This window comes from Phyllostomus hastatus, unplaced genomic scaffold, assembly GCF_019186645.2.
Source record: "Phyllostomus hastatus isolate PE091 unplaced genomic scaffold, TTU_PhHast_1.1 phas_contig_210, whole genome shotgun sequence".
NCBI classification, from domain to species: Eukaryota; Metazoa; Chordata; class Mammalia; order Chiroptera; family Phyllostomidae; genus Phyllostomus; species Phyllostomus hastatus.
The window spans coordinates 13,227,842-13,249,804 of NW_025333737.1; the positions used below are offsets into that span (position 1 = coordinate 13,227,842).

The 21,963-nt window shown below is 45.1% G+C and overlaps 1 protein-coding gene across 2 annotated transcripts in view; it reads left to right on the top strand.

The window, feature by feature from the left end:
* The first annotated feature begins 1,127 nt into the window (after positions 1–1,127).
* The window catches only part of PITPNC1 (phosphatidylinositol transfer protein cytoplasmic 1), a 222,981-nt gene continuing 202,145 nt past the window's right edge, over positions 1,128–21,963 (top strand). The window contains exon 1 of one of the 2 annotated variants that reach the window (XM_045835968.1): positions 1,128–2,230. In XM_045835968.1, the coding sequence (XP_045691924.1) occupies positions 2,183–2,230 (48 nt within the window). In that variant the 5' untranslated portion in view covers positions 1,128–2,182. The remainder of the gene's footprint in view (positions 2,231–21,963) is intronic. The other variant, XM_045835969.1, reaches the window with a different exon arrangement.

Below are 21,963 nucleotides of genomic sequence, written 5' to 3' on the forward strand. Positions count from 1 at the left end.
TGCATGCACGTGTCCACCGGGCTAACCACTACGAGCCCTGGCTGGGTCTGGGAAGAGTATTAGGTGCCGAAAACGAAGCCACTACACGTGTTTTCAAGTCAGCAGTAGAAAAAACAAAAACAGCTTGAGCTTTTTTCCATATCACAGGCTTTCAATGTGTTATTATTCAACACTACAGTGTCAGATTTAGATTTTCCACCTCGAGGAATTTGGTTTAGCTTTAATTAGTTGCTAGGAATGTTTCTGAGCCAAGTCTGGGAAACATTTATCTAGAAAAGCGTTTTCACTAAAATGTAAGCTGGATATAGGGTGTCGTTTTTCTATCAAGCTTTGTATCATGTTCACACAGTTATAAATTTTCTCCAGCCATCTGGATGATTTTTGTCACCACCCACCATAGTTATACTGGGTAATTATTTATTAATCATAATTCAAAATACTATACAATTGAGGCCATCTGAGCTCTATGAGTAGCTGCAGGACTTTAGAGTATGAATATTTTTCAGAGAAAAGGTGTTCTGCATAGAGGCAACTGATGCATTTTTCATCCAACAACTTTTCAGAAAAACAAGCTTAAAAATACCAAATAACCCCTGCCCCGACTTTAGCAGTTATATGAAGCTTCCTGAGTAACCAAAGAATGTGCCTCTTGTGGTTAAAATGAGGGATCTGTGTAATATGGGAGAAATACCAGCACTCCAGGCATTTCCACTGACATTTCACTGTGACTTTTTGAACTTAGGAGAGCTGACGCGAAAACCTGTCCTCGCTGCTCTGCGAAGCCTGCAGTCAGACTGCAGGGCAGGGCCTGGAGCGGTGCGAGGCCGCGCCCCTCACCCTCTTTTTTCTGCTTGGGGTGTGTTCACGTCTCCCTTTCTGCCCGCTGCTGCACTGACCGTTTTCCAGGACTCCTGTTCTGAAGCCAGTTAGGAAAGAAGGCAAAGGTTTGTTTTCAAATCCCACGGCCTCTCCAGCGCTGCACTTGGTTAGTGAACCAAAGTGAAAACGCTTGTGATGGGTATTTGTAAAGACCTTTGCCAAAGGTCAAGGAGCACTTCTGTTCCTTGGAACCAGAAGTTTCCCAGAGTGGCTGGACGGAGCACTGTGGCACTCGGGGCACGTTGGAGAACCGATTCAAAGTGCACAGGAGTCTAGGGAAGCCCCGGTCTCCAATCCTCCCCAGATACGGTCAGGCTGTTTGGCAGCAGCCCGGGAGAGACATGCTGTTTTGTTTAAATCCTCCACATTCTTTGCCATTTCCCTATTGGCCGGATGGGGCTCCCCGCCACGGCCGCTGCTGATGTCAGCCCTGCCGGCGCTGGCTCCTCCCGCACCCACCTCCCCGGCCCGAGGCACACTGCAGCTCGGCGCGGACTCTCCGGCCCCCGCGAGGTGGCTGCAAACTCGCGGGCACGCACGGCGCTGGGGGAGCCGAGGGATTCGGGGGAGGGGACGCGCGCGGAAGGCGCCAGCCAGCTCTCGCACGCCCCTCGCAGTGCGAGTGGAGGCTGGAGGAACCCGGGCCCCAGCGCAGCAGAGCCGGTGGCGGTGGCGGCTTCCCTTTTCTACCCCCACGAGCTCCGGAGCGTCTCAGGGACCGGCCCTAAAAAGAGCAGGAAATCTTGTTTACCGCCCGGGGAGAGGAGCCCTCTGAGCCTTTGTCTGGAAAGTCAGCATCTCCGGCTGCAATGTGTTCCTGGTGAATTAGCTCTGGGCGGACCGGCTGGAGAAGGGGGGTCGTCAGGTTCGTGTTTGGTTTCAGAGGCAGATCGAGCGGGTGACTTTTGTGCATTCGTTTTAATTTTTGGAAATCTCTTTTTTCCTCCCTCGCCCGCCACCGGGCATGTCCTGATCTGACGGCCGCTCCTACCGCCCGCGGCTGCGGATCAGAGAGGTTTCCAGCGGGGCTCCCTCCCTCCCTGACTTTGCAACACCGCGTTCCAGGAGGACCGACCTCGGCGAGGAAGGAGGCGGGGGAGCCGCGAACACCCGGACCCAAACCTTGACATGGTCTCGGCCCGGGAGGAGGAAGCCAGAAGCTGAGCGCAACCGCCAGAGCTTATTCTCCCGCCGGCTCCGAGAGTGGGGCTCCGGGCTCCCTGCCCTGCGCCTGGGCGGCAGCTTTGTTGTTCTGGGGGGCGTCCCCCGCTTTCCGCCCCGAGGGCCCGCGGCCGGCAGGACCATGTTGCTGAAGGAGTACCGGATCTGCATGCCGCTCACCGTGGAAGAGGTAAGCGCCGCCCCGGCCCGGCCTCGCCCGCTCCCGGCCCCCCGCCCAGGGGCGCCGCGTACCCCGCTGCCGCCTCCCCGTCGGCGAGTCCACTACGGGCCGCCGGGAAACCTGGCTGGAGGGGAGGGAGGAAGGGGGATTGCTGTTTCCACTTGTCACCCCAGCGGGGGAGGGCGGCGTTGGGTGGGGCGGTGAACTCCAGGTGGGCCCTTTGGGGGCACGCAGAATTCTCATTACTGGGGATCAGAGTCGGTGCATTTTTCCAGTTAAGCGAATGAATAAAGCAAACCCAACAACCCCAGGCGCGCGCTGGTAGCTGGGGGGTGGGGGTCGTCGTCCCGTTCTGGCAAGGGCCCAGGCTCCCCTCCTGCCCTTCTCTGTGAGGTCCTGGTACGGGGAGATGCCCTTTGCCCTCGGGATCTAGAGGGCCCGAGCCCTGCAGGGGGATAACTTGGAGCCATGGGAGGGTCCGCCTGGGCCCGGACCTCTTGCGTTGGCCGCCAGCCTGCGTGCTGCTCCCGCCACGCCCTCGCACCCAGGCTCCCGGACCGGGCTTCGACCTTTTAGCAAACCGCCTGACTCGGAAACTTTCTGCGTCTCTTGTTTCCTCTGCCGCGGGGAGCGTGGTCTGCAGGCGAGCTGCGCGCTGCGGGGGCTGCGGCGCGGCCACTGGAGGGCGCTCCAGCACGCGGGTGCGGGGTCAGGCCCTGGGGTCCGGCCGCTGCGGCAGCGCGGGCGAGTGGCGGGGGTCGTCCTCCACGCGCGCTGCTCAGGTCCGTTCCCTCCAAGCAGCAAGCTGCATCACTCAGGAAATGATGACTCAATGAGGATTATTCAGGCCTCGGCTTCCTTTAATACCCCTCTCTCCCCGACCTCGTTGGTGATTTCACCATTGCTTAGCGTCTGTCTAGGGACCGCAAGGGAGCGGGAAGCCAATCAAGGCAATTCGAAACTCACTAGTGTGGTTTGGTATGGTAACACAAACGAAATCGGGAACCCCAACTGTATTTACATTTAAATACCGTGCCCATAATGTCTCAGGTGTTATTGAGCTACACTACTTTGTGCGGTGGGTGCTTTGGGAGAGAAAAAAGATAATTAACCAAGAACACGTCTGTGCACCCAATGGGCTGTCTTCATTAGTCGCTGGAGCCAGTGTTGAGGCAAGACCCACCTACCTACACTGACAGGCAAGATCGGAGTAGCTCTGAGTTTACAAAATGCATCCCAGGGACTCCTGCTGCCAGAAAACTATCAGCCAGGCCCCACCCGAATGACCAACCGAAAGTTGCAGTTTGTTGGCATCTGAGGAGATAGCACCGGAGCAAGATCATGAAGGGTGGAGGCCTTGTGGGTAGGCAGAATTTTGGTGGGGGAGCATCCCGACTGTGTAAATAGAGTGGTGAAGCACCACACAGCCCTCTGGAGAGTGAGGGGGGCAAAGGAATGAAACTGGTTAACTGGAGTATTTCTAGAAAAGGTTGAGATTGTCCCACTCGGGCAGCTGAGCTGGAGTAGTTCAGCTTGCTGGTGAGTTTGCTTCTACCCTGTCTCCTCCTAATGACTTTATTTATTGACAGGAATTTGGAATCTAGGGGCCATGTTAGTACTGCATGAAATACCCCAAAGTGCAGGTGATAGTCAGGGAAATAACCAGTTCTAGAATCTTCTCTACTACCTGCAAAATCTCTTTATTCTGGTTGGTTCTCTTCTCTGGCTTTCTTGAAAATGCAGGCAAAACTCCGTTCCCTACTTTTCTTTTCCCCATTACTTAAGTACCCACCACTTCCTGGTGAAGTAGTAACATTGAGTGGTTAGGTGGAGGCCCTTCCTTTGTTAATTGGCAAATTAAATCAGACTCCACCTGTAACATAATGTATAATTATAACCTAATTAATGTATAATTCATTTGGACTAAAGCATGATTCAGTTTCTGTAAGGTCATACTCTGAAGTAGTTTTCTACTTTGTCGGAGAAGCAGGGGTGCAGTTTAGGTTGATAGAGCTTCCCAGCTGGAAGGATTCAGGTGAAACCCATCAGGTGATGGATTTGGCTAGGCCCACCCCGCTTGCCAGAGGTTAGGCCCCTAGAGTCTGACTGGTAGTAAACCCCACAATCACCGTGATCCCCCTTTGCACTGTGCCCTACTGACCTGAGCATTGAAAATTGGGAAGCAACATAACAGTGTCTTCACAGAAGACATTTCCACCAATTTGGGTAGTCTTTTGGAACTCTTAACTAGTTTCAACTCTTGATTTGCTTTAGGCTGCATTCATAGATCTATGGAACTTCTGGAACTTATTTCTGTTTAACTGCCACAGTTAATCAGTAGCAGTGTCCATATTTGTAAAAACGAAGCAAATGCCTTGTCTCGGAGAGTCATTGAGAGAACAGACACCGCGTGCCAGTTCTTTATCCCTGGCCTTTTCCCATTTAACTCCTCGTGGAGGGAGCGTAAGGGGCCTGGTGTGTTGTTATCTGCATTTTGCAGGCAACTAAACTGAGGTGCAGAATGATTAAGTAGTGTGCACCTGGCCACACAACTAGTTAATAGCCAAGCCAGAACCAGGGCCATGGTACACACCACTATTTGTTTTTTCTTACTCTGTTCTTTGCCTGTCATTAGTATTTTCTCCAGCAAAAGCCAAACATACTTCTTGAAAACAGATCAAGTCAGCACTACTAACTAAAGGTAAAATCAACTGCTCTTTAATTATTATAGAGAGTACTGTTTCTGCTATTCCTCTAGCCTTATTTTCACTCATAAAATGTCTCCTAGTCCCAGGAAAGAAGAACAGCTCTGTGAGATAAAGAAAAGAAAGCTGAACTATAATCTAGACAGAGTGTTGGTGTTTTGTTCTGCTTTAGACATTAATTTCAGAAAAAAAGAATTATAAGAAGTCACATCCCATGGGTTAATTTTAATTTTAAAAATTTCATTAGAACAGTCTCCTCATTTATGTTCCTACAAATAAAAACCATTGGAAAGCTCTGCTCAGTAAAGGGTCCTGGGGGCTGAGAGTTGGTCATACAGAGATAGAGAGTTGTCGTTGTTTTCATTTGAAACATTTGGTGATGTTGATTCTGGAGTTTTAGACTCAGAAGGGCTTTTAGAGGTGATCTATAGTTGAGCCATTTCACTTTGCGGAGAAGAATAGAGTTGTACAAGGTTCAGTTAGTTGCCCATCTTCTAGCTAAGGGCAGGGTCTAGGCCAGAACCTAGGTCTTCCGATACCTGGTACAAAGCTGTTTTACCACTTTCCCTGCCTCTGGGCTTCCTTGTTTGAAGGGAATATTATCCCTGAGCATGATACACAAAACAGGCATACTAGACAGTCTTTAGTTGAAGGTAGGTTGGAGACGTTGACTTTGTGTACTTAGGGATATTTAGGGTAGTCAGCTGACCAGAAGGGTGGCCAGGGGTGCTCTATTTGAAGCTGCTTCTGTTTAACAAGCCTACTGGTTTTCCTTATACTGTGTACTTACTTGGGGTGGCTTTTGGATGTGTGGCTTCAAGGAGGTTATGGTGGAGTTCAAGACCCCTTCCTCCCCAAGAAACTCCTTGGATGTGGTCACTGGTCCCAGCATCCCAATCCAAAAAGTCATTTTTTAAAAAGATTTTGTTTTTATTTATTTTTAGAGAGAGGGGAAGGGAAGGGAAAAGAGAGGGAGAGAAACATCAGTGGGCTGACTCTCACATGCCCCCAACTGGGGACCTACCTGGCAACCCAGGCATGTGCCTTGACTGAGAATCGAAGTGGCTACCTTTCAGTTTGCAGGATGACACCCAACCTATCGAGCCACACCAGTCAGGGCCCAAAGGTCATCTTCATGACTCCGAGGCATGGTCTGAAGATCACCCTGACCAGTACTTAGCAGCAGGATAAGCATTTTCCTAGAGCTGAGCACATCCTAATGTAATCTAAGGCAGGAACCCTTTCGTGCACACTGCTTGCTTTGGTGTTCAACAGTTCTTCTGGCTGCATTAACATTAATGCATGTACTTTTAGGAATCTATTTTTGGACTTTAGGAATTTGGTGCACAATGAAAGAAAGAAAATGAAAAAATAAAAGAAAAATAACTTTATTTATTTATTTTTAAAGATTTTATTTATTTTTAAAGAGATGGGAGCAGAGAGGGAGAAGCCAGCCTGCAGCCCAGGTGTGTGCCCTGACTGGGAATCAAACCAGCAACTTTTCCGTTCATAGGCCAGTGTTCAGTCCACTGAACCATACCACCCAGGGCAAAAACAAAAACAAAAACAAACAACCCCCCCACAACTTCCTTTACTATGGAATATTGTTTTGTTCTTTGTCCTGGCAGAGAGCCAATGCACTTTATCCTGGTTCCCTGGGTCTCCACACACATGTCTTACACACATCTCTGAGAACAGATTTGGAACCAGGGTGGTGCCATCTCTGGAGCCGCCATAATGCCCAGCAGTGCTCCTTATTCTCTGTTTAAATGATTTTTGTGGGCTGCATCATTTTAAAGAGATTTTAAGTTTGATATTGGCACTGACAGTTTGTCTTTTGTACCAAGTGATACCCCTGAGTATAAAGGTTCCTTGAGTTAATCTCATAGACTTTCCCCAGGAATCCTTATAATCATAATTTTGAAAATGTTTTTATAGGAATGAGCACTACTGCCCTGACTGGCGTGGTTCAGCGGGTTGGACATCACCCTACAAAGCGAAGGGTCGCTGGTTTGATCTCGGTCAGGGCACATGCCTGGGTTGCGCATTCAGTCCCATGGTGGGCTGTGTATGAGAAGCAACTGATGGGTGTTTCTCTCTCACATCCATGTCTCTATCCCTCTCTCTCTCCCTCCCTTACCCTCTCTCCAAGAATAAATAAAAAAAAATCTTACCAAAATCAATAAGCACTATTAATAAAAAAAAAAAAGAAAAGAAAAGAGCCCTGGCTGGCGTAGCTCAGTGGATTGAACGCGGGCTGTGACCCAGGCATCGCAGGTTCGATTCCCAGTCAGGGCACATGCATATAGGTTGCAGGCCATGGCCCCCACCAACCGCACATTGATGTTTCTCTCTCTTCCCTCTCTAAAAATAAATAAATAAAATCTTTAAAAAAAATAAATAAAAGAAGCATAAACAAAGAAAAACAAAAACCTGGAAAACAACAAAAAAAGACAAACCCAAAACAATAACAACAAAAGGATGAGTACTGTTGTAACCCCCCCTCCCCCCCAGTCCCAGCCTAGCTGGGAGGAATCAATGCCAGGGTCCTGGATTTGACTTCCGGCCCCTCCTGGCAGCTTCTCTTGCTGGTTCCACAGCCAGGGAGCAATGTTCCTCAGCTGCCCAGCTGTCTTGCAGAGCTCCCTCCTGGTTTGTGAGAGGTACCTGGGGAGAGGGGCGGGTTAATGGATAAGTACAAACCTTTCACGGCTAATGGATCGGACAACAAGGAGCAGATGCCCTCCTCCTGGCTGGCCAGTGAAATTGACTTTGTGTGCGCAGGGCACTGCATTTTCCCTGTAATTTTGGTGCGAATGCCCTTCACATGAAACACATTCTGGGCCTTGAAAAAAATGCACACTGTTATTAACAAAACCCTAGTTAAGAGAGAGTGGTAATTAACTTTTGCTTTTCATTTAAAAGGCATTGAGTGAGTCCCTAAAGCTCTTAAAAATCAACTTAGAAACCTGGTCTGATTAAGTGAGTATTACTGATATTCAGAGAAAAGTGAGCCATCTTCATTTCAGAAAGGCTCTCATTTCAGGTGAATGGAGAATACTATTTTTTGTAAGCAATTTTTAAAAAATATTTTTCCAACATTAAATCCTGTCAGGTCTCCCTGAAGCCCCAGAGTATGAATTAAGAAAGTGTGTGTAAGCCCTGGCTGGCGTAGCTCAGTGGATTGAGCGCGGGCTGGGAACCAAAGTGTCCCAGGTTCGATTCCCAGCCAGGGTACATGCCTGGGTTGCAGGCCATAACCCCCAGCAACCGCACATTGAAGTTTCTCTGTCTCCCTCTCTCTATCTCCCTCCCTTCTCTCTCTAAAAATAAATAAATAAAATCTTAAAAAGAAAAAAAAAAAGAAAGTGTGTGTAGTGTGTGTGTGCTTCACACAGTTGTTTTAAAAACAAAAATGTGTGCACAGTGACAGGCAGGACGTGTGGTTTTCAGGGGCCGTGGTTCCTGGAAGAGTCAGCCGAGGGTCATTGCCTCCACCGCCTGAGTGGGGCACAGGTGCCTCTCCCCGACTGGCCCGTGTGGGCTTCTGCCTGCCTTCTGTTGCCTGCAGGTCTGTGTGGTCAAGGGGCTCTGAAAACCTTTTTTTGAAAACCAGCAAACACTTGTGCCTCTGTTCAGAGAAGAAGACAGATACAGAAATCAACTGATTTGTAGCAAGAAGTCAGGAAGGTTTTACGTATCTTGAGCAAATTTAGCCCCCTGGGAGAGGAAAAAGAGAATTTCAGATTGCAGGCCGCCAACTGTCCCGCCTCCCTGTCTCCTGCTTGAAGTCAGGAATTTGGTGGTATTCCCCAGTGGAGATTTTTTTGTAGGCCACATGGCAGATAAAGTCCAAGTGTGTTATAAGTATTAAAACCCAAAAACAAATCGTATCTGGAAAATGTAAAGTTGTTTGAAAAAATTATCTTGGAAGCTTGAGTTTCCAGACCTCCAACATAGAAATTTATGAACAGTTCGTGCAAACACACGGAATCTCAGGGGTGCGCACCTGCAGGGTGCATGGCACCCAGAGGACACTGCGCACTGTGACGGCCCTGCCCCTGAGCCCTGTCAGGCTCCCTGGCCCCAGTGTCTGTAGAGTGTGTGGAAAACTTCTGGGTATACAAGCGGAGATGTCACCTCCTCCGAGACATCCTTCCTTACTGCTCCTTCTAAAATAGTTTCCCCCTATTATGTACCTCTGCACTTCTTTCTTTCCTTCAGAGCATTTATCATGAGCTGTACTTATTTATTTGTTTACTTGTCATCCTAGAGCTTGTGGCGCACAGGCCCTTGGAGAAGTTTCATTGCCGTTATAGAACAGATTATGGTGATGGTTAGACAACTCTGCAAATATATTCAAAACTATTGAGGCAAGTGGCTCAGTTGGTTAGAGCATCATCCCAATACACAAGGTTTGGGGTTTGATCCCCTGTCAGGGCACATACAAGAAGCAACCAATCGATGCATAAATAAGTGGAACAACAAACCAGTCTCTCTCTCTCTCTCTCTCTCTCCCGCTCCCTCTCTCTCCCTTTCTCTCATTCCAAAATCAATAAATTTAAAAAGTTTAAAAAATCATTGAGTTGGTATATAAAATGCATCTCGATAAAGCTGTCCCCCCCACAAATTGAGGTGCCTACAGGTTTTTTCCTGCAGGGTTGATGATCTGTGTTGAGAGAGAGCGAGTCGTTGACAGAAAATGCCAAATTTGAATTATGGCTGCACCCAAAAGTTACGGTCCCTCTCCTCAAGGAGGTGGCTCTGGTTGTCCTGGATCTGGCTTTCCAAACGAGGTTGTTCTCTTCTGCAGCAGTGTGGGAAAAAAGTCTGCCAGATTTGGATCCGAATGACCACAATTTAGGTCAGAACTTCATACTTAAGGGAAAAAAAGTAATCACAACTTGACTAGTCACCCTAAGGCCATGTGCAGGGCTTCAGGGAGCTGGGGTCCTTTGTTGACTGATTGCACAACCCTTGGGAGCCCCCAGCCCTGTCCTCAAGGGGACAGAGGATGATGGCCATCATTTCTGGCTTTGGCTCCATCTCTCTGTGTTCTGTGCTCATGAAATGGGAAGTAATGTGTTGGCAGAATGAATCTTGGAATACGCATTCTGGGGCAGGAAATGGTTTAATAGGAGAGCCGAGTCCTCTGCCTTAAGACCTCCCATCACGGGTTTCTTTTCTTTTTATTATAATTTTTACTTTAGAGAGAGGGGAAGGGAGAGAGAAAGAGAGGGAGAGAAACATCAATGTGAGAGAGAAACATTGACTGTTTGCCTCTCATATGTGCCCTGACGGGGGTGGAAGGGGCACCAAACCCACAACATAGGTGTGTACCCTGACATGGAATTGAACCGATGACCTTTTGTTTTATGGGACCATGCCCAACCTAATGAGCCACACCGGCTGGGGCTGTCATGGGCTTTTAATAAAGGAGGCTAACTAGCTATTCAAAGTGTGTCTCAATAGACTCAGTCTGGGATGGCAGAAAGGACACCGCATCAGCCTGGGCAAGTCTCCCAGGGTGGCGGATCATTGGAAGGGAACCCCTCTGCACAGGACACAGTGCTTTGGCTGCTGGCTTTACCCGTGACAGAGGAAGGAGTGTAGGGTCACCCACCACTTCCTGGCTAACTGCCTGTGCAACATTATACAGTGCTGTTTGTTGATTTAGAAACTCGAAAGCCAGAAATCACCAAGAGTTTGACATCAAGTATTAAAGTGACTCATTCTTGCATTTCCCAGCACTCCGACAAAAGGGGCGCTCTTATAACTCCTTTTTAGACGTTGGTGAAAGTCGACTCATATCTAAACAAATATAGCTAACGTAAGTTCTTGATCAGATTTATTTGATGACACTTCACTTCTTTTCTTTTTCTCTTTTTGATCCTTTAAAGTTTGGGTGAAGGATGACCTTCTAGAATTCCTGTTGTTCCTGAGCAAAGAGAAAAACCTCATCATCCTTTAAGTCCTCCAGAATTATGTCTGATGATCTTTAGGGTGTTGTTTCTTTCCCAGGATGAGTCACCTAGAGCAGCAAGACTGACCAAACAAATGTAACTTGATGACAATCTATAACAATGTTGGTCAGGCGCCTAATTGAAGCAGCTCGTCTCCAAAGGCTGGCCCCTGCCCCACGTCGCCTGCACACACCCCCACCACGCAGGTCTGACTCTGTTTGCTATGTTACGGTGTTTTGGAGCAGTAGTTTTTTTTTGTTTTTTTTTCTATTATCAAAAATCACCAATCAATGTATTTAGAAGAAAATATATGAACTGGGGAATGAGAAGTCACCACTAACTTGGATGCTAATACAGTGGTCCCCCCTGATCCTCAGGATACGTTCCAAGACCCCACCTGCCCCGGGGATGCCTGAGACTGAGGATATACCAAAAACTATATGCACTGTTTTTCCTACACATACATACCTATGATAAAGCTTAATTTATAAATTAGGCACAATAAGAGGTTAACATCAATAACTGATAATAGCATAGAACAATTACAACGATATATGTAGTAGAAGTAATGTGAATGGCTTTGGGGCCGTTATTAGGTAAAACAAGGGTTACTTAAACACGAGGACTCCAGCATTGTGATAGTCAATCTGATGAACAGGTTGGCCCCTAAGTGGCTAATAGGTGGCCACTCTATAGTAGGGGTGTGTGCTGGACAGAGGGGTGATTCTCATCCCTAGTGGGGTGGAGCGGGACCCCACTAGGTCTTATCATAGTACTCAGAGTGGCATGCAAGTTAAAACACAAATTGTTTATTTCTGGAATCTTCCATGTAATATTTTCAGACCCTGGTGGACCACAGGTAACTGAAATGGCAGAGAGGAAAACTGGGTAGGGGGTGGGGCCTGCTGTGTACTGAAAGGGCTGAAACCTTCAAGTGCACTGGGTCTTCACTGGGTCTTATTTGCTTGTTTGTATTTCTCCAAAGCTATGCAATATTTTTTTTGTTGTTTTAAACATTATAGTGGGATTCCTTTAGTTATATTTAAAATGGGAAACTCACTTGCCTCTTGATTCTCTGGCCAGAAAGTTCCCAACCTGGAGAGCTAGTTTATAGAGACAGTGAAAAGGCCTGAGAGTGAGCATTGTCCCCAGGCCTCCTAAAAGTGTTGTGGAGGACTGGATAGTGCCTCGAAAGCTGAGGGTTGCTGTGTTCATTCTGCTTATCTGTGCCATCTCTCTCTTCTTGTCTTCACATATATTGTGAAAGTTATTTTCTCTGACTATCTTAGGAGCTAGACCTGTGTCACAAGATCTTGTTGAGTGTGGCCTTGCAGTAACCTTGCTTTTATGTACATAATAAAATAGCACCATATGCCTCAGCAATGCATCCCATGAAATACTGTATTTGGAAAGTGTTTAAAATTTTTATTTCTATTTTATGTGCTTAGACTGGTAGCAGCCACATTTCATATGCAAAGGAGAGAAAGAGAAATTACACTTGTTGAGTGTTTCCTTAGTCCTCATAATGGCCCCACGAGTAAGACATTATCCCACTCTGCAGATGTGGGCCACGGGTGCGTGTGTGGCCAGGCGTCGTAGACCGAGATCCACAGCGAGGTGGTCCAACTCCATAGCCCGTGCTCTTTGCTTTGCCCAGTTTTCCCTTCTTTAGAATCCCAAAGCTGAAAGGAGCTCTAGGGGTTACTTATTAAAGATAAAATAATTTGTTCAGGATTATCAAAGGAAATAGGTGGGGGCAGGCCGTTCTTCTATTCCAGTTAAGCTGAGAGAGTGGTCCACAAGCTTTATCCTTCATTGAACTATCAGTTTTACCCAAGTACCAAAGCAAGTGACATCCCTCAGCTTAACTTTGATAAATGAATCATACTCCTTTGAAAATAACTTTCGTAGCTCATGCTCTAAAAAGAGAACCACCTATACACTTTTGAGAATTATTCCTTTTAATGGCAGTAAAAACCTTCGGCTTTCATAGACATCAGCAGCAGAGATGTTCACTGATGAGCACCTGTGAATTTCTCCAAGTCAGCATCTAAAAATAACGACGGGAACAGGCAAACGGCACCATGTTTTTGGCATATTTAGTGGAAAAGTTAAAACTTTTCACCTGGAGGTGAGCGAATTGGAGGGCATGAGAAATGATGGAAGCATACTGTTCAGACTTGAATATCGTATTTACTTCCCCTCCCTGCTGAGACGGCCCCCCTGTGCCAGCATTCCCTGCACAGCCCGATTACCAAGCCCATGAGCAAATGAACACCTCATGTCGACTTCAATGAAAAATTCCAACTTGGTACGATTTTTTGTTGAGAATGGAGCTGTAAGAGATCTTTCATCCAAATTTAAAATCAGCCTCAAAAGACACTATTACCGAGAATGTTAAAACGACGAAGAAAACCCAAACAAACCTACCCTGCCTTCCACAGTGGAGATTCAGAGATGTTTTGCTCTCTGTCAGCACTATTGAAATAAACATGTAATCAATCACCTAAAATGAACTATTTGAAGGGACCACACTTACCTGGCAAGTTGTGTGTGTTCTGGTTAGTTTCCTTTTTTAATAATAATTTTTAAAAGTTGTAAAGTTCATATTACATAAAGCTTGCCATCCTGACCATTGTTAAGTGTCCAGTTCGGTGGCGCTGGGCAGCACACTCACTTATGCCGCCGTGGGGCGGCCCTCTGCACCTCTGGCCCTTGCCTTCCAACCGGTCTCCTCTCAGCAGGAGGGAGACTCTGCTCCTTGCTCAGCGGTGGCTCCCTGGCCCACCTCCCTCCCACCCTGGGCAGCTGCCCTTCACTTGCTGCCTCTGTGAATCTGCTACTTTACGGACCTGGTCAGTTTTTCTCTTTTAAGTGTCCTTGTATTACTTTATTAAACGTATACACCATTTCCTCACACAAACTCAGTAAGACTTAAATTAATGGAAACTAACTAGGATTTTTCCTGAGTTCTGCCTTCTCTCAAAGGCAGAAAATGGCAAGGTGGACTCATATCCGTATTTTGGGTGGCATTAGTGACTCAAAGGCTGTTACCTTTGCAGTAAGAGCCGAAGCACTTGAAAATTTAAATCCAGGAGAACCTAATTCTGTTCTGCCATTTAACAACAACAACAACAACAAAAGCGCATCTTTGGTGAGAATACGTACTAAGACAGGAAAAAGTGCCAGGCATTTTAGAAGCATTTTAAATAAACAGGGTTGGCACTGACGAGCGTTCTGTTAAAGTAGAAGACAGAATATTTGATTAATGACCATGCTCTATTCCTGTCCCAGGTGGAAACAGACATTAGTTGGATACTTCTTCTGAGTAAAGAAGTACAGTTAAAATGCTATTTTATTCTGCTTTATTTTTTTGATTTTGTAAATGTTTAACCCAGGAGAAAAAAATAATTTAAGTTAGTATGATGGCTTATTATTCAATTTGTAACATCTTCATTCTTGTCAGTTTTCTTAGTGATGTCTGTAGATAGAGTTTTCAAGTCGAGCCAACAATTGGATTTCATTAGATTTTATAGGACGATGGTCCTGCCACTCTCAGGGTGAAGTTGGTTCCATGCACTGTCCCGCAAGGTAGCGGGATCGAGAAACGTGTTAGCCCGCAGAGTTTCAATCCAGTCTGAGAAGCATTTTCCAGTGCCTGAGATACCCTACAGGTGTATTTGACCTCTAATGCACCTGAAATATTAGACACTTGTAATACAGAGTCATAGAAAACAAAACCCTTGTTAAAGCAGTCATTAGCAATTAAACAAAATAGAGAATCAACACTGGATAGATGTTTGAGAACACAAGCCATGTAATCACCGGCTTGTGTGGACAGGTTGTTCCGAAAACAGGGCATGCCCTCCGAAGTGTGTGTGTTCCTGATGGATGGTGCCCTAGTGTTACAGTTCCCCAGGAGGCGCATTTTGCTGAGTTTGCTGTGATCTGAAATTGTGGGGATGCTGCTGCTGATGAAAAGACTAATGCGGCCCCTTAATGTCTCCTCTCACGCATCCATCATTCTGTCCATTCAGCTGCCTAAAAGTGAGGCGGTGGATAAAGGTGGTTTATCATTATTTTTAAAATGCTGTGAAAAGACGGTTCTTTTGCTCAGTGAGGCAGGTTTAAAGATATGAAGTATGGTTATTTAATCTCCTCCCCCCTCAAGTGCAAAGGGCTGGGTAACTAGAATTACATTTAATCAGCAGGGTACAGATTGTACTGTACGTGGTGGAGACCCAAACCCTGGGCTATTGAAGGCTGCGATGGATGCTCATTTTTTTGGTATTATGTTTTTGCTGCTCATAAAGAGGCATCGCGTCCAAAATGAAAAACCTTTAGATGCAGGATTCAATAGTTTACCTCTTTTGGATTGTGTTTGACGGGATCTTGGACACGGCGGAGTGTAATTACATTTTTCAGCAGTATGACTTATGGAGCTGCAGATACGGGTGTACTTAAGATTTCTTGCCAAGGTCTGGCTGAAAAGGTGCTTGGTTGTTGTTGTTTTTAAAATAAATAGTAATTAGGCTATTAGTTGTCCAAATGGAGTAATCCCTGTAAGCCTTTTAAAGAAAAAGACTTCGAAACGGGTCAAGTATATTGAAAATTAGTCATTATTTATGTGCGTGCTCAGCCTTTTGCCCACACCTCCTCTAGTTGTTTCTTTGAAAAAAAAAATATTGGTTATGTCTGTCAGAAACCATCTAATTTTTCAAAAGGGTTAGAACTGGTTCTTAAATCAAAAGCAGCCAAATGCCTGGCCTCACAGAAGTGTCATCACAGTCACCTAGTTTTTGCACCCGGGGAGCGGCTACACTCAGTGCGGCCCTGGCCTCGGGGCGTCTCTTCTGTGGACCTGGAGAGGGAGCCGCACGAGGGCCTTCCAGGCCGCTGCTAACCGAGAAAAGTCAGGAACGAAGGAAACAGGGAACACGAAGTAGGGCTGGTTGGACCCAGGCCTGTGTAGCTGACCGCAGGGCCCAGCTCTGCCCTTGGGGCAGAACCCGGTCACCCTGACGCAGACTCCTCTACTCCTCTCGGGGCTGTGGCCCCAGGCCGCCCACTGACACGCCCTCTGGGTGCGGCCAGCCCTGCCCTCCAGCGGGAAGATCAGCCTGCCTTCTGCTTTTGTTGGGTCTTTTTGAATTGCAAATCAGCCACACCTGACAAAGGTCACATTTTAAGTCCAGGTAATTGCCCTGCCTCCCACAGGGAATTTCATCCCTGAAAAGAAGTAGAATTACTTTCAAACATTATTTTTTTCCATTTTCTCTATCTTTTCATTTAATAAAACACTGCATTTTATCACCTCGAGCCAAAGCGGTTATGCCCTAAGTTGGGGCTTCTGGTGTGGGGTGGTACCACGTGGCGAGGGGTGCGAGCATGGAGGCAAAGGGACTAGCTGAGTCCTTGCTGTGTGATAATCCAAGAATTGATTTAGGGAGACTTGATGTCCTTGTGCCTCAGTTCCCCCAACTGTCAACTCCTTTGCCTCCATCAAAGACTGATCACATGAGATATGGATCCCACATGTGTAAGGAGTGATGGTAGTCATCCATTCCTGGCTGCTGATGAATACCTAGCAATCATGCCTTCCCTGAGCCATGCACAAAAGGGTAATTGCCTCACTTTTTAAATCCCTTTATTTTAGGGGGACCATCTAGTCCGGTAGATGTTTTGGAGTCTGTGCTTTCCAAATGGCCCTCAGGAAGGAATCCTGAGATACCCATAAGGTCTGAGTTTGGAGAGTGGGAATATTTTGTCGTAGTAACAAATGCTTAAGGATTAGTTTATTTTCAGCCCTGCAGGGGCTATGAGTTGCTTCTTCAAATTTTATTTTCCGACACCATGATGTTTATGTTGCTATGGTGGTGTGTCCCTTGCTTGGGTATCAAGATTGCCATTGAAAATAGATAGGCCAAAATAACAGCTTAACAGGTGGCTGTTTTGTGATGTTCGTGGAACTGTTTCTTGAGGAAGTCCAATGCAAGTAAATCACACCACTATGCCCATTTTTTATATATAGACTCCCCACTCTTTTAAGCAGTGCCATGCCGATTTCCTGTAGTAACACAGGGAAAGACATCGGCTCATTTTACTTAGCAGTGAATGTCCTTTCCTTATTTTGTGTAATCGGAGCCTTCCTCCTAAAAATAACCCTTCTTTTCTTGATGTGATTCTTTTTATATCTGATGTACTCTTTATTTAAATGGAAGACCTCTTTTCAACATGCCGTATACACACGCACACGCACACCACACACACAAATACATATACATGTACTTGTAGGTATATATACTTGTATTTCCCTGTAGGATATGATCCTTAGTGAATGTGGTAGTCAACATTGTTTCCCATTGACCTCTCGTTAAGCTTTCACCTATTTATGATTATTTTCTTTCTTTTAAGTTAAAATCATAGGAAGAACCTTAGTGTTAAAACAGTGCAGCTTCCTACCCATTGTCAGAATCCTTTCTATTATAACCTTGCATGCTGATCATCTTGCCTTTTAGCTTAAGCATCAGCGTGGGAGGGTGGTTGTTCTTGCGGTGTAACCTCTCCTGTGAGTGTCCTCCTCGGCAGGTTAGAAGACTCATGCTTGGTTGATGTCTGCCTCAAGCATTGGCATGGGCAATGTCAGAAGCTGCATTAAACTGCTAGCTGCTTTGGACAAGGCAATCAGCTCACTTAGGTCTTATCCAGGGCACCTCCTGGCACAGCTAAGTCTCTCTCCCCTGGGTGTGTGAGCTCTACAGAAACCAGTGGCCTCAGAGCAACAACCACCATTCTACCGGACTTTGAGGTGTATGTGAGATGAATGGCAGCTGATGATGTCAAATTGGACAGAGTGTTTTGATTCTTGCTTCTTTTATTTTTACCATGTTAGCTACTCTTGACTTAGTGATGGATGTGGTAAGCATGTCCTTCTGTCTTTATCTAAGCCCCTGACCTTTCAGTGACATCCCAGTCCTAAAATATAGGTCACAACTGCTTACCTTGGTTGTAGAAACCAGTATGCATTGAGGTGTGGAGATGAAGCCCTAATTATATTAATAAGCTTAAGAATGGATTATGCTCTCCTTCCTCATTAGTTTTAATTTTTAAAATAAGGTTCTCATTAGCTATTTTGCAACACAGTTTAACTAAGATTATAATTTAACATGCAGAGGAGAGAAAATTTAGTAAATGGTGAAGCCAATTTTTTTAGTGTCCAAACACTTAATTAAAATTATGTTTGTCTGTGTGGACATTTACCTAGCAAGGCTTTGCTTTCACAGACAGAGAACACAGAGGGTTGACATCAGTGGAGCATTCCAGTGTGCCAGGACCACTGTGTTCATCACCTCAGTTCATCCTTGCCATCATCCTCCAAGGCAGATCCTATTATTTTCATTTTACAGGTGGGAAATTGAGGCTCACAGGATTTGCCAAAGTCATGGAGACAGTCTATGGCAGAGCTGAATTCAGACCCACGGCTCTTTGGCTACAGGTTCATTTTGCTTTCTCCAACAACAATGTTGCATTCTTTCTATAGCCAAAGAAAAGTTGACATCCATTCATTATCAAGTTAATTGTATCAATATAGACAGTTGATCCTAAAATGGATATACAAGGCCTGTCTACAAAGTATCCAGCTATGGAAAATAGAGACATTTATTGAAGAACATACTAGAAACATTGTACATAGGACAATGACTCCACAGTTCTCTTTAAAGTAGGCAGACACCTTGGGACCACACACAGTTCTAGCAATCGCCATCAGCTGCCCCGTTGTATTTTTCTGAATCTCATCAACAGTCTGAAATCTCTTCTCTTTCAAAGGTGATTTTAGTTTTGGGAAAAGCCAGAAGTCACAGGGTGCCAAATCTCCTTCCTCATTACCTGGCTCACTATGTGTGTGTGTGGGGGGGGGGGGGGTAGGGGGGTGGGGCCGTAGGAGACTGAGTCACCTGGGTGATTTGACATTTCGCCAGAAATCTCTGCATGAGATGTGATGAATAGGCGAGTTGTTGTGATAAAGGTACAATCACCAGTTATCCATAGCTGCAGACTTCTGAATCATCATCAGAACAGTTTCTGCAGAGGAATGTTCAAGCCTAACAGAAAATTTGATTCAGATTCGTTGCTCTACTCACTCAGTCACTTTGAATGCGTTGGCCACACAGTATACATGCTCCCTCAACAGCGTCTACCACCCCCACCGACTGTTGTTCACACATGCACATTCCAGTCCACTGTCCTTGGCTGCCGGGTTACATCGATGTCACAACAAACTGTTCTCATTATATTAACAATGGCTGGACTTTTTCTGGACAGACTGTGGCAGATAGTCCTAAAATAGTTACTGGAGTGATACATTTTGGAGTATATGTTCCAGAAGCTGTGATATAAAATAAGAATATTGACCTTCATAATAGAAAGAGTGTTCAAGTTCATATTATTTGCATTTGCCATATTTTGGTAAAATTAGACACATAGATACAATTTTAGATTACCTTAAAGCTACTGTAAATCTTGAGGGAAACTGCAATTGTTTTTAGAAAGCTTCTGTGTTTATCTAGACTGAATCTTGCAAAAAAGCACTTCAAGATGTCATTATATGAATATTCTAAAGGAAACTAATAGAGCCTAGATGAGAATGTGTGATAATCTAAAAATATCACTTAAGTCAGGATTTTAAAAACACATCACTGTATTTTTCAGACTATAAGACGCACTTCCCCGCAAATTTGGGAGGAAAAGGGGGTGTGTGTGTCTTATTGTTCAAATGTAGCTTACCTGGCTCACTATGTGTGTGTGTGGGGGGGTGGTGGTGGTGGTGGTGGCCTATGTTATTTATGTTATTAAATACTTTACCACACTTTTTGCTTCAAAAATTTTTTTCCTATTTTCCTCTAAAACCTAAGTGCATCTTATGGCTCGGTGCGTCTTACAGTCCAAAAAATTCGGTACTTCCAGTGAAAAAAACGTCTCATAGGCATGCTCTAATTCCACCTGCATTTGAGTCCCCAAAAGATTTATAAAAGGGAGATGAAATGAATATTCAGAATAAAATGTTGATGTTCTGAAAGTAAAATCTATGTCATATTATTGTATAATTGTTTGACTGTGTGAAATGGATTCCTTAATAATAGCCAGTTTGCCAGGAGCGGCAGAAGCTTTGCTGAGCTTATTCGATGAGGAAGCTGGTTGAGGGGCTGGCGGCTGCTCCAGGTTTATCCTCCTTCGAGGACCACGATTGTCGCTGCCTCTTGGAACTCCCTACCTCTCATGTTTGTGTTATGGTGCTTTGCACATAGTGGTTGCTTAGTTGAGGCTGACTACTACCTTGTGGTCATTCAAATAGAGATCTGATTTTTGTACTGATTGTGGCTTGAAAAACGGGGGGAAAACTATTATTATTATTTTTTAACTATTTTATTGTCGTTCAAGTACAGTTGTCTGCCTTTATCCCCCATCCCTCACCCCACCCCCAAACTATTTTTCTTTAAAAAATTTGATTTTTATTAACTACTGAATACACCCATGAATGCATGCCCAACTTAATAAGTAGAACAGTACAAGTTCATTCACACGTTACGTGCCCCTCCCTGGACCCTGGGTTCCCTATGCACACGGCGTCAGAGAAGACACAGCCTTCAACAGCTTGCTGTCTTTTTCTATTCAGTGTTCATGTTGACGTGTAATGTGCGTGCTATAAAACCGACTCTTTTCAATATATTACAGATCAGTAGTTTCTAGTGTATTTACAAACTTGTGCAACTATTACCACTGTCTGATGCTACAATATTGCTGTCACTTAAAAAGAAACCCTGTACCCATTGGCAGTCACTCCCCATTCTCTACTTTCCCCAGCCTTTGGCAACCACTAATCTGCTTTGTATCTGTATGGGTTTACGTATTCTGGACATTTCATATGAATTAAGTCATAGAATACATGGCATCTGCGCCTGGCTTCTTTCCCTGAGCACGGTGTTTTCAAGGTTCGTCTACATATGCTGTTGCGTGGATCAGCACCTCATTTCTTCTTATGGCTGAGTTTCATTGGATGGATGGACCACATTTTGTCACCAGTTGATGGACATTTAGGTTTTCCCACTTGTTGGCTATTACGAATATTGATGCTTTGATTATTTGCTGACAAGCTTTTGTCTGAACACCAGATTTTCATTGTTTTGGATATATACTATGGGTGGAATTGATGGGTCATAATAAAGTTCTGTTTAACTTGTCAAGGACCCGCCAACCTCTTTTCCACGGTGGATGCTCTATTTTACATCCCCAGCAGTGGTGGGCGGGGCCCCGCGTTTCCACATCCTCCGCCCCCCTGGTTACTGTCTGTTTGATCCCAGTCATCCTGGTGGGCGTGGTGAAGTATCTCACTTTGGTTTCCATTTGCATCTCCTTAACCTCTAAGAATGTTGAGCATCTTTTCATGTGCTTATTGGCTATCTGTATGTCTTCAGAAAAATTTCTGTTCAAGTTATTTGTCTTTTTATTGCTGGGTTTTAAGAGTTCTTTCTGTATTCTGGGATGTTAGGCCCTTGTCAGATACATGATTTGTATTTGTATATTGAATACATGTTTACATGAATATTTGTAAATATTTTCTCTCATTCCATGGGTTGTCTTTTCAGCTTTTTGGGAATGTCCTTTGAAGCACAGAAGTTACTTTTTAACCAAGTCCCATGTATCTGTTTTTTCCTTGGTCCGCTTTTGGTGACATAGCTAAGAAACTGTTCCCTAATCCAAGGTCACAGAGATTATACTGAAGTTTTTTTCTAAGAGTTTTATAGTTTTAAGCTTTCACATTTAGGTCCTAAGTCCATTTTGAGTTAATTTTTGTATATGGTATAGGGCACTAGTCCAAATTCATTCTCTTGTACATGGCTATGCATTTGTCCCAGCCATTTGTTGAAGAGACTGTTTTTCCCCATTGTATTGCAGAATTTGCCCTTTTCCACTCAACATTTTGATCCTTTTTTTAAAAAAAATTCTCACTCGAGAATATATTTTTTTATTTGAGACAGAGAAATATTGATTGGTTGCCTTCTATATGTGCCCTGAT